Source organism: Arachis ipaensis, chromosome B10 (genome assembly GCF_059453495.1).
Source record: "Arachis ipaensis isolate K30076 ecotype BB chromosome B10, ASM5945349v1, whole genome shotgun sequence".
NCBI classification, from domain to species: Eukaryota; Viridiplantae; Streptophyta; class Magnoliopsida; order Fabales; family Fabaceae; genus Arachis; species Arachis ipaensis.
This window is the reverse complement of record NC_142435.1, coordinates 100,651,072-100,664,678: the sequence shown is the minus strand read 5'-3', so window position 1 is coordinate 100,664,678 and position 13,607 is coordinate 100,651,072. Positions and strand designations below refer to the sequence as shown.

The following is a 13,607-nucleotide window of genomic DNA, read 5'->3' as shown; positions in this document are numbered from 1 at the left end:
CAAGTGAACTTTGAGAATGCATCAATGAAATTCACGAAGTACCAATTTCCATTACTGTCAGACATAGGGCTGGACCCCAGATATCTGTATATACAAGTTGTAAGGGTTGTGTATACACTGTTTGTGTGGTTGGAAAGGGCAACTGATGGGACTTTCCAATGCAACAAGCTGGACAATCTATTTTATTACTGGTTGGAAAAGAAAAATTACAACAATTGCTCAAAGCTTTTGACAAAACAATTCGGCTGGGGTGTCCTAATCTGGCATGCCATATTAGGAGACTGTTCTTATTATTTAGAATGGTCACATGAGCTTCTAGTGGTGTGTGTACAGCAAAATTGACAAATTTGTAGAGGCCTTTATCGACCTTCCCTTGAAGCACAGTTTCTTTGGTTTCCTGTTATTTAACACAACATTTATCAGCATAAAATTCAAAGAAGACTCTGTTATCACATCAGAATTGGTGGATACTCATTAAATTTTTCGTAATTTCAAGCACAAACAGAATTTTCCTCAACTTAAATAGCTAGAGATCAAATCAGATTTAAAACATGAATTACCAACTGAATTGATTTGCAAACCTAATCCATCTCCAATGACAACTTGTTCATCCCCCACATATTCTTCTTTCTCAACCAAATTTTGTTCATCATGTGTCATGTGATGCATGGTGCCTGAGTCCGGATACCAATTTGGATCCTGGATGGTGGCAGGTGCAGCTAGTACTTTGCTGAAATTAGTTGCAGGCTGGCTGATCTGGTTGCTGTAATCCTCTTCATATTGATCCTCACTATACCTGTACCAACATGTCTTTGCTGTGTGTCCTATTTTATCACACACTTGACATTGTGGCTTTTCATACTGTGGTCTTGTATTGACGAAATTCCTTGCACCTCCACCATTCGCTCTACCTCTTCCGTGCTGTCCTCTTCCATATTCATTTCCTTCATTGTACTGTTCTTGCATACCTCTTCCACCACTGTATGATTCTTGCATCATTCTTCCACCAGTGTATGAATTTTTGCCTCCTCTGAACCTACTGCCTCTGCCTCGGAAGCCACCCCTGAAGCCTCTTCTCATTTGCTGACTTTGTCCATATTGATAGTGCTGAGCTAAATTAGCTTGCACAAGCATTTCTGACCTTTTAAACCTTGCTAACATGCTTTCATATGAAAGAAGTAATGCTTCTAATTCACCTACAGTTATACTTTGAGATCTTGATGTTGTTAACACTGAGGTTATCAGTGATGAGTATTCTTCAGTCAGTCCATTTAGTATTGCAATTACATGGTCACTCTCCTTCACAGATTCACCTACAGAAGCTAGTGCATCTATTGTTCCTTTTATTGCCAAGACATATTCAGTGACAGAGGCACCAATTTGAATAGTATTCAGCTTATTCGTTAACTGCATTACCTTGGCTTTGATTTGAGAAGAGAAGTGATCTTCGAGCCTCTTCCAAACCTTCCATGTGTACATACATCCAACCATCCTTGTTGTAAACGGTTTGCTCATTGAAGCTAATAGCCATGACTTGAGGAGTGCATCTTGCCTTTTCTACTTCTGAAACTTAGGATTTGCTGTGCCAGTTCTACCATTCTCAGACACCAGAAACTGCTGAGGTATTCCTTTTCCTGTGATGTGATTCAGCATGTCATTACCTTCAGTCGTTGACTCTGCCTGATCTTTTCACTGTAGGAAGTTGTCCTCATCCAATTTCATCGAGATCGGAGTTGCTGTGAACCCTTGCGCCATGGTGATTGAATCTTGCTGCTGAACAGGCTTGATTTTCTTGAATTTTACGGAAGCTGTGGTACCAAAAACTCTGATACCATGAAAGGTATCAGGAACTTGTGGTGTGTGATAGAAAGAATCAGATCTGAGAGGGAGAGTGAGTAGTGAAGCAGAGTTTCAAGAACAAAGAGAGAGGAAGAAGAACGTTACCTGAATCCATTTCAAATGTGTAATTGGTAAAGTGAATGGACAGTGAGTGAGTGAGTCATTTTATACTTACAAAGGGAAGTCCTTCTAGAAGGGTATGGAAGTGTTAACTTGTATCTAACTACTGAACTGAATTACTAGCTACTAACTAAATTGCTAACTTCTAACTAACTTCTTGCTAACTTCTAACTAACTTCTCTTAAACAGAAAAATTAGCTTCCTAATCTCTTTTAGCTAACTCAGCAATAATGCAATAACAACAATAGGCTTAAGACACTCCTATCAAAAATGAATTTGGATTGAAAAAAATATTTGAATATTAGGATATTTATAGAGTTGTAGATTAGAGTTAATCTTGTTTTGTGAAAATAATTTTAGATGATCATGAATGATATTTTTTTATAGAGTCAAAAGTTATCCCCATGTTTAAGGCCGTTATCACCTTAATAGTGCATGGTAATTGAAATAGTGGGAATCCATCTAATGTACTTTTTAAATTGGATTGCACACTTTTCAAATCGGATCACATATAGATTATGGTGATCCATATCTACATCGGTCTGATCTATATGCATGAGACCACACAATTAAGACTTGTTATTTGATCGAATAAAAAATAACTCAATTTAAGAGTTACTTATTTCTTAGTGAATTTTTTTTAGCGGAATTCATATTCTTAACCCAAATATGTATTTTATTTATTTAGAAAAATAAAGAAAATAATATATCAAATTTTTTTTATTTATTTAAAAAAATAAAAGAGTAGTATTTTAAATTATTTTCTAATATTTATTTTAGACTAATTAATTTTTAAAAATAATAAATTAGCCCTTAATGTTTTAGAATATTATATATATGTATCTAATAAAATAAAAAAAATAAATCGTATTGTAATACTTTTTAAAATGTGATCAATTTCATATTTTTTTAAAATAATATGATAAAATAATTAAATTACCTAAAATATGAAAAGACAAAAGATTAATTTATCTTCCTATATATATTATTTAAAACTAATTTATCTAATTTTATTATAAAATATCATGAACTATTATGTCAATATTATTTATTAATATTTATTTATTAATTACTAATTTGTTTGAAGCAAAATTATTACATACTAATTTGGAGTATTAATATTATTGTACGCTCATTTCCTAGTTAAGATAAACTAAATTCAGTTAATATTAGAATAATATTATTTTCATCAATTATTTTTTTTAAGTTGTTTAAATAAATTTAAACAATGTCTTAATTATTTTTTAAAAAATATATTTAATTTATGTGTAGAATTACTTTGTTCCAAAAATATAAAGTATTTGATTATTTTTTTATTACAATAAAATACCTGACTTTGTAAAGAAAAAAAAAATACAATGAACAATATTTTAGTAAAAAATTTCATATTTTAGATACAATACCAACAATAATTTTAATATAAAAAAATAATATAAAATATAAAAAATGCATCTAATATAAGACGTTGTCTCATTCTTTTTTTTCACAGACTCATCCTCAACATGAGAATGAATTCTTATTATTTCGTTTTTTTTTTTTTTAATAAAAACAATTATACGTAACACCTCAATTGTAAATTTTATTTTCGCTTTCTTATGTTATCTTTACAATACTCATATCACATGTTATTTGACTTGTGAATAAAATAACATCTCTGTAAATCTATATATATTTACATCTGTACTTTATCATTCTCCTTTATTTAATATTAGTTGCGCATCACTTGGATTTTACATCATAAGATTTCGCAATAATTGTTTTGTACGTATGAAGGATCCACATGTAATAAAGAAGTGGAGTGAAGAAAAAGATCAGAACCCCGCAATAGAGAATAGGGTAGCGTGTGTCACATTCAGATTCGGGGCGAAAATAATGTTACTTAGAAAAACTTTAAACTGTTTTTCGTTAAGGTAGACAAAGTTTAAAGTTACTTTTCATTAAGAATTTCTGTTCAGGTAGGTTTCCTTATTGGATGACCTTCATGTTCAACACCAAACCTATGTATGCTGGACAAGTATTTCTATAATTCCTTGATTAACCCTAATTATTTTTCTACTAACTTAAGTGTAGCAGGTAACCAGAGAGTTCTGACTTCAAACCGTTAGCACACTTTATTATAAGCTTAAACCAACAAAATTTGCCAGCTAATTATAAATCACTGATCGAATTATTTTCTAAATTTATTAATGACAAAAATATTTTTAAAATATAATAAAAATAATTACAAATATTTTTTATAAGTAGCAAATGACTTATATATTCGGCAAAAGGCTTGTGTATTTAATATGGAATTTTATAGAATATTTAGATAATTATTTAAAAAATATATGTTTAAAAAAGAAACCAAAATTTTTTTTCTAATTTTTTTTTATTTTTTAAAAATACTTTTGGCTATCTACAAAAAAATTGTAAAAAAATTCAGTTATTATAAAATCATCAAATTTTAAATATAAAAATATCTCATTTTTTTAATTATATATATAAAAAATTACATCAAAATCTGATTTCTAAATTTTTTTTAAAATATATATTTAAGTCTTGGATAATCTATCATATTTTAAAAGTTTTTTACAGTATTTTTGTTGTTAACAAATTTAATGGATACCTTTGTTAACAATTTGATCATTCAAAGTCAATTTTAATTTGGTGATTTACTCTTATTATAAAATTTGTAGTGCTTTTTTTTTGTGAAAATTTTTTTCAATATCCTTAAAAAATTACATGTTAAGTTATCTCTATAATATATTATAGTATACATACTAAGTTTGTTTATATACTCTTTACATAAAATAATCAATCTAACTCATCGTTAAAGTTTGGCAAAAATAAACTTTTGTAGTACACGTTAAACATACTATAAAATTACATAAGTATTCCTCAAATTTTATACTACTTTTATAAGAATAGAAATGATGTGATAAATTAATATTTAGAGTTCAATTTAAATTCAATACTCTAAGTTTAAATAAAATATGCAAGGAAAATTATTTCATCGGTTAAATTAAATATCTATACAATTAATCGTATTATGCCACAATACAAGATAAAAAGTAAATTATCCAAGTATTGGAACAATTGTCCTTTTTCTGTTTTATTTTTAACATAAAAGCAACGGTTGTGAGTTGCTTCTGTTTGCATTATAATCTTTTTATTTAGGAAAAGTATATGGAACCAAAATGTGACCAGCCAAAAAGTAAATAAAACTGTTTAATTAAAATCATTTTTTGAATAATATGTTTGAAAATCGCTCCTGAGATCACGGAGCACAAACCAAAACTCGATTTTTCATGGAACCCAAATACATTTTGGCTGATTTTTGGCTGATATGCTTTTGGTTCCCTAGTTGTTCTCTTAACTTTAAACAGCGATATACATACAACCACCCTAAACCTTTTGATCTAACCAAAGTAGGAATTATATACATGCAACGCAAATAAAAAGATTTAATTATATATTATTTATATTTAGTACAAAGTATGTTGTAGCCAATGAGTTATAGTTCAAATAGCATAGTCTCTCCATACTGTACTGCAGCTTAGGCTATGTATGCAGAAAATTGTTGGCACAGAGGAAGTATTATTGGTAATTTAATGTTGTATCTATGTTTCTTTAGACAAAAATACTGAAGCATCAAAAACGGTAAGTGTTCAACTAACCACATTCAACTGTTAGAATCCCCAAATATATTCGATTGATACATGCATAGGTGTGACAAATCTCAAATTAAAGACACAAAAAAAAAAATGGAAGGTGATTCATGGTTACGAAAAGTTTGATTAAGAGTATATCATAGATGATTCTTAAAGGCAACGAATTGACATGTACAATCTGCAGATTCTCCAAAGAAAGCTACCAATTTCTTTCTCTTTGGAATCTCATTTTACAACGTTCTTCATTCAAAAACTTGTTCTTTGTATCCACAAAATAATAACCAAAAGAAAACAAAAGTGACCCCAATATCTATTCATGCATCCACTCCCAAAAGCTACTAATAAAAAGACAGTGAAATTTAATCTTTACCACCACCACATGCATATAGCAAAACCCAATATTGAAACTAGAAGCAGAGATAAGATTAATATGCATCTTTTTTTTTTTCATTGTCACTCACAAATTGTAGTAACTTTTGACCCTATCATTCATTCATTGATATACTTTATTTACAAGAATCACTTTAGTGGCTGCAAAACACCTTTTAATACAAAGCCAACCAAAATCTGAAAAAAAAAAAAAACAAGAAAATCTTTGAAGATTGAAGAGCTCGCTATGATATATATGATTGTATTGTAATTAATCAGCACTATAATAATTCTTTCATTTTGAAACGGATGGTATGGTAAGTCTAAAGTGTGGTAGAACAGTGAGAACCCTGCTTTGAAGCCAGAGGAGGAGAAGGAGAAGGCAGAGAGGGTCCAAAAGCCATGAAAGAAACACAATTGACATTGAACCTGTAATGGCCAGAGACCCATGTTCCAACCTTCCAACGAAGCTTGCCATTAGCCTTAAGGTTCAAAACAAGTCTTCCAGAACTTTGATCACGGCCAAACTCATAACCAATTGAAGGAGACACAGGTAAACCATTTCCAATCAAAGAAGCAGTTAAGAGATTACTCTCTTCATTGCCTTGGTAGAAAGGAGGGACATAAGTGTCACCAGTTATCTGTTGTCCCTTGTAGCTTCCATAAACTATGATTTCGTCGTAGTAGATGGAAACTTTCTGGTTTGGATTCTTGGAGAGGAGGGTGAGGTTGATGGTGGTGTTGAGATTTGGACCTGAGAGGTTGAGTTGGTAGATGTCAAGTTCTTTGAGTGAGAATTGAGGCTTTGAAGGGTGAAGGATGAGATAAATGAGGAGAATCAGTGCTAGAATTGTAGTTAAGAATGCTGAGAATGCAAAGAAGAGTTTCTTGTAGTTCCTCTCAAATCTTTTCAGTCCTTGTTTGTTGGCACAGTGCTTTGGAGATTCTATTGTGATTTGAGACATTTGCAAAAGAGATCAGAAACAGAAAGAGAAGAGAGAGCGTGAATTGAAAGTTTGAAGGAAGTGATTTTTTAGTTTAGAAGGTTAAGAAAGAGTGGGTTGGAGTGGGGTTATATATAAATAAAGAGAGAAGAAAGTAACAATAATTTAGCATGCTTTATTTGGCTGTGACTTATAAGCTTCACCCTTGTGCATGTTGTGGTGATTGCTATGTAATTAAATAAATATTATTAAAATATCTTCGAAATTTTCTTCATTCATATTATTGTAAGGAAGCTCTACAGACGTACACGCGTTAAATTTGCATAGGTGAATTGATCTGTAAACTTAGCAGAAAAGTTTAATAAAATGCAATGTGTTTTTCACTACCTTTTTCGCCACATAAAACAAAGGAAACGAAGCTGCTTCTTAAAAATGTGTGCCCATGACTATTTTATTAGAGATGTGCACACACAATTTTGTCAGATATTCTATTTATTTAATAACATAATGAGATAGTATGTATTTAACATTTATCAGTTTTATGGGTAATTTGGTTGAAGAGTAATATGAATCTGTTGAGTGTTGAGAATAAACCGTTCTCCACCACTTTCTCAACCAAATGTCTAATTATTTTGGGATCATGCTTCTTTGCAAGCAATTACAGGGCGAAGTTTCAGTGGGACAAGTTTATTAGACTTTTCTTTTCCACTGAAGAAAACAAATTTGCAAATAATGCGTTTGTAGTTGAAATGCTAACAACAACAAAAAGTTCACCAAGGACCGTAGAAAAAAGAAAAAATTATTTGTGTTAATGAAATAGGTATTTGCATTTACATAACATAACCCTTAGGCCGTAAAATGCTTTGGTCACTTTCAAGATGATTGAGACTGCCATATAACACTAGCATCCAAATTTGTGGCCGTAACCGTCCCCATTCCAAACATGCCTTTATTTGGTGCAACTCGATACTCAAAAAAGCTTAACTGAAAATCGAAACTTTTTTTTATATATAAAAGAAGAGAAATCTATTGCAGATAATAGAACAACTTTGTTTGAGCTTTAAGCTAAAATATATTGAATTCGGAACCAAAACAAAATTAAAAGGGGAAAAAGGTGCACATTGGATTCAACTTAATAACTCATCGATGATTAGGATGGGGTATGTCTAAAACGAGCACAACCATTATGTGCTTATTGAATGCGCCACATTTATATCGACCATTAGATTTGATTAGATGAAAATCAAAGGCTAATATGAAAGAAGAGCATTGATGGACTCTAATAAATACAGAATATCTTAGTACATAAATAAATACTTTAAATGACAATACTTTAATACACAATACTTTAAATGGTAACAGAATCTTTTATTCTTAAATAATTAAATATAAAACATAAATACAAAAATATGAGTATTCTTTATTTAATAAGATTAATTATTATGCAAAAAATTTTTATGATATTAAAAAATCATATTAAAATAAAATTTTAAACTGTAACATAAAAATATAAAATAATTAAAATTTTATTTTATATTACTTGACAAATAATTAGATTATTATATTCAAAATTTATTAATTAACTAATTTTGTTAAAGATATTATTATATAAAATAATTTTTTATCAAAATATTTTAAAAATATAATTTATTTAAAATATTATATATAATACATGAAAATATTAACCCTTTTTATTTTTTTTATATTTTTTAGAAAAATAGAATGAAAATAATATAATTCTAAATACATGCCTATTACATTATATATTTACTTATATTAGTAAGACCTAAACTAATCAAACTTACATAATTAAAAATATAAAATATATAAATATAAAAAATAAATATTTTTTATTTATTAAAATTAATATTTAAAGTTTCATATATATAATATTTAAAATTATATATTTATAATAAGATCAGTTTTTATTTTTATTATTTTCAAGTATTTTTTTATTGTTTTAGTTAAATTTTTTATTCTCTATTTCGACCAAATTTATATATATAGGTAAATTCTACCCAACACTCTCTAAAACAACATGTAAATTAGCCTCTATGATGTGACACATTTTAATTAGATATTTAATTTTAATTTGAGTTAATTTAACTCAATGAGAGTTAATATCTTAACTAAAGTAGGACCATTTTATAATTAAATATTTTTTTAAGATGGATAATTATATAATTTTTGTAAATATTAAAAAGTAAATTTATATTCTTTTACCAAATCATTATTACTTAAATTTGTTCCACCCTTCTATTGAAAAACACATTTTCTGTTGACTGAAGTATATTTTCTCCCTTCCACTATTCCTTCATAACTCAAGCACGTTGAAGGAACATACACTGTAACTCGAAGCAGGACGGAGAGTAAAGATATAAGTATCCTTTGAATATCTAATGCAACAGATCTTGTGTACGATCCAATGATTCATAACCATTCCAAAGAACGGCTTTGATCTAATTGATATAGTCCAATTTAAATTCTAATAGAGGATGGATCAAATGCATATCTAATTCAAGCATCACTTTAATATATGTAATAATTATCTATGATGACCCTAAATCATAGATTAATATATCCTGATAATCAAGAATTTATATGTGACACGAAATTATGTGAACTAAAGAGTAAAAGACAACTACAAAATAGCAGCATGACCAAATACACTCTCTTCAACTAATCGCAGATCCACTACAAATTGAAATCAACACAGAAAAGCAATCAGAGAGAGAAACAACGAGGTTGCAGAGAGCAAAGATTCAGTTTTTAGTATTTTATCAAATTATACATTTATTCTTTTAAATAATTTTTTAATTACAAAATAGCTTAATCATAGTTAACATAACAACCAATTAGAAAGTGACATATCATATAGGGTAATTTATATGTTAAAATATAAAGAATAGAGTAGAATTTACTATATATATATGAAAAATTAGTATACAAATGTCATAATATTTCTAAAATACTTTTATTTTTTTATATTTATATGTTTTATATTTTTAATTACGTAAGTTTGATTAGTTTAGGTCTTACTAATATAAGTAAATATATAATATATGATAGGCATGTTTTTAAAATTATATTATTTATTTCTTTTTAAAAAAAATAAAAAAGTTAATATTTTCATGTATTATATATAATATTTTAAATAAATTATATTTTTAAAATATTTTGATGAAAAATTATATTATATAATAATATCTTTAATAAAATTAGTTAGTTAATAAATTTTAAATATAATAATCTAATTATTTGTCAAATAATATAAAATAAAATTTTAATTATTTTATATTTTTATGTTATAGTTTAAAATTTTATTTTACTATGATTTTTTAATATCATAAAAATTTCTTATATAATAATTAATCTTATTGAATAAAGAAGACTCATATTTTTGTATTTATATGTTTTATATTTAATTATTTAAAAATAAAAGATTCTGTTAGTATTTAAAGTATTGAGTTATTATTTTTAATTATTTAAAAATAAAAGATTCTCTATTTAAATCATATTTTAATATGATTTTTTAATATCATAAAAATATTTAATTATAAAAAGGTCCTACTTTTGTTAAGATGTTAACTTTCATTGAGTTAAATTAACTTAAATTAAAATTAAACATCTAATTAAAATGTGTCACGTCGTAGAGGCTAATTTACATGTTGTTTTAGAGAGTGTTGAGTAGAATTTACCTATATATATAAATTTGGTCGAAATAGAGAATAAAAAATTTAACTAAAACAATAAAAAAATACTTGAAAATAATAAAAATAAAAAATGATCTTATTATAAATATATAATTTTAAATATTATATATATATATATATGAAACTTTAAATGTTAATTTTAATAAATAAAAAATATTTATTTTTTATATTTATATATTTTATATTTTTAATTATATAAGTTTGATTAGTTTAGGTCTTACTAATATAAGTAAATATATAATGTAATAGGCATGTATTTAGAATTATATTATTTTTATTCCGTTTTCTTAAAAAAATTGAAAAAAATAAAAAAGATTAATATTTTCATGTATTATATATAATATTTTAAATAAATTATATTTTCAAAATATTTTGATGAAAAATTATTTTATATAATAATATCTTTAACAAAATTAGTTAATTAATAAATTTTGAATATAATAATCTAATTATTTGTTAAGTAATATAAAATAAAATTTTAATTATTTTATATTTTTATGTTACAGTTTAAAATTTTATTTTAATATGATTTTTTAATATCATAAAAAAATTTTGCATAATAATTAATCTTATTGAATAAAGAATATTCATATTTTTATATTTATGTTTTATATTTAATTATTTAAGAATAAAAGATTCTCTTACCATTTAAAGTATTATGTATTAAAGTATTGTCATTTAAAGTATTTATTTATGTATTAAGATATTTTGTATTTATTAGAGTCCATCAATACTCTTCTTTTATATTAGCCTTTGATTTTTAACTAATCAAATTTAATGGTCGATATAAATATGACGCATTCAATAAAAGCACATAATGGTTATGCTCGTTTTAGAGATACCCATTAGGATGTTGTTACTTGAATTAGCACTAAATTGAGAACTTTTTAAATTTATTAGGGAACACCTATCAAGATCTCCATGTAAACAAATAGATAGATATTATTGAAAGGTTTTGTAGTACACAAGACTAAGGAACGGTTGAAACTTGAATGATAGTGAAGCCAATCCGCCGCATGAAGTGCTTATCCATGATGGTGATTTCCAGCTGTAAGCACACAAGTGAGACACGTGGCACAAAAAGATGGTGTGCTAATAATTCAGTGGGCCCCTCCTAGGTCCCCCAACATCACAACGTCACATGTCTCGGATGCATTGTGATACCTTAGACAACGATATTCTTGGGCAATGCAAATAAATTCAGATCATACATACTTACATAGTATATACTATATAGTATAAAAGATATGATACTGCCACGATGAATGAATGAACAAGATACGTTGATAACTCATTTTAGCTATAGTTAGATAGAATTGGTGATGATTTATTTGATTAGCAAACAAAAGCAAAAGCAAAAGATCTTAAAAGGAGCCGTAGATGAGATAACAAATATATGGAGTTGATAATGGGCAAAATTGATTCGTGGCATGCCCTTCTCCTTGTGTTATTTAGAGTTAGTATCGTATTAACTTGAATCAATATATTTCTCAATTATTGAATGAAAAGTGTATTCAGTCTAATTTCAAATTGCAATTTCATTATATAACAAAACATGATAGAAAAAAGATGGAACATGCAGAATCTGCGAAATGGCTTCTTGAGAAAGCAAGTCATTGGAAATTAATGTTAAGTTTTGTGATACTTAAAAAAGTGTTTTAGACTTTGCTTTTATTGAGAAGAGTGGGTCCCACTTGCAAGATTATTTTCCGTGCTTTAATTTTATAATATGAATATGCTTCAAAGTCATTATAAACTATTAATCTGTTCATGTTTGAAAGACATAAAGCTATTATGCAGTTGATTAGCCAAAATAATTATAAACCATCATTGAAACAGGGTGTTATCATCATGCTATGTTGATACGATCATGCATATCCATATATGGTGATGATGGTGGACCATTTGATTGCTTCAATTTTCTTTCATTTACCTAAAAAAGGGACCATTCTTGTTGGGACTTTGTGGAGACGTTTGACATTAAAAGTTCCTTTTTTCTTAGTTGATTATTGAACCCTTCAACAAAGAGAAAGTTGACGACCCCATAACTAAAAGGTTTCTTTTCTCCTATTCTCAGTTTTCTTTGCTTTTTTCATGGACAATAATATTATTAATAAAGACTCCTAGCTTTTATTCACATTATTGAAGGGAGTAGAAGAATATTTTACTTAGTTTTATTCGGAGAAAGCATACAACTTTTTGAAACTCTTAATTGTGTTTGAAATTGAATCACTGTAAACTAAGGCTAATATCTTGGTTGGCCTGAGAAAACCAATAAAATAGGTTAAATGTGTTATGAAAGCAGAAGGTAAAAAAAAAAAAACTTTAGATTTTAGTGGTTGGTTACTACAAGCAACGAAAAAGGAGGAGGCCTAGTTTAGACAACTTTTGGCATTATTATTTCTAAAACATTAATGGTCCCCTAACAAAATATGTATGTATTCTGTGGCTCCTTGCATTTGTCCATATCTGCAATGTGTATTCTATGTCTCAAACTTTATCAACAATTCACAAACTCAATGGAGATCCTTACACCAATTCATGAAATTTCCCAATGCACCTAAAAAGGTTCAGGAGACAAAAATATTATTCAACTCTGCCTGCAGCTGCAGGTTAGTGCATGTGAAAGTGAAATTGTTTTTAAGCTGCTGGATTTTTCTTATGGCTAGCACTCTTTACGTCCAATACTAATTTTCTTAAGATATCTTATCTCCTTCCAATTGTAAATTTCGAAATAACTTGGCAAAGGCATAAAAAGTTGGGTGGCGTCCTGATATGTTGAAGTCTCCAAGGGAAAATCCATGTTGCCTTTTTAGTTTTCTTATCATTTTTCAATATCACCTTTTGTGAAATATGGGTAGTGCGGTGGGACTGGAATCATTTAAATGCCCACTCCTTCAAGAAAGATTGCTTGACAAACTGGCAACAAATTTTTAAGAAAGTAAAATTTTGAACAAACATAAAAATTGAAC

At 27.7% G+C, this 13,607-nt stretch overlaps 2 protein-coding genes across 2 annotated transcripts; both read right to left on the bottom strand.

The window, feature by feature from the left end:
- Positions 1-359: 359 nt before the first annotated feature.
- Positions 360-1,491, bottom strand: LOC107620521 (uncharacterized). The gene is made up of 2 exons (XM_016322668.1): positions 561-1,491; positions 360-397 (listed from the first exon to the last, which is right to left on the bottom strand). Exons 1-2 carry the CDS (start codon positions 1,489-1,491, stop codon positions 360-362), a joined length of 969 nt encoding a protein of 322 aa, XP_016178154.1.
- A 4,582-nt stretch (positions 1,492-6,073) lies between these two features.
- Positions 6,074-7,066, bottom strand: LOC107621574 (Late embryogenesis abundant (LEA) hydroxyproline-rich glycoprotein family). The gene has a single exon (XM_016323606.3). The coding sequence runs from the start codon at positions 6,941-6,943 to the stop codon at positions 6,302-6,304; it is 642 nt and encodes a 213-aa protein (XP_016179092.1). The 5' UTR covers positions 6,944-7,066; the 3' UTR covers positions 6,074-6,301.
- Between the last annotated feature and the right edge of the window lie 6,541 nt (positions 7,067-13,607).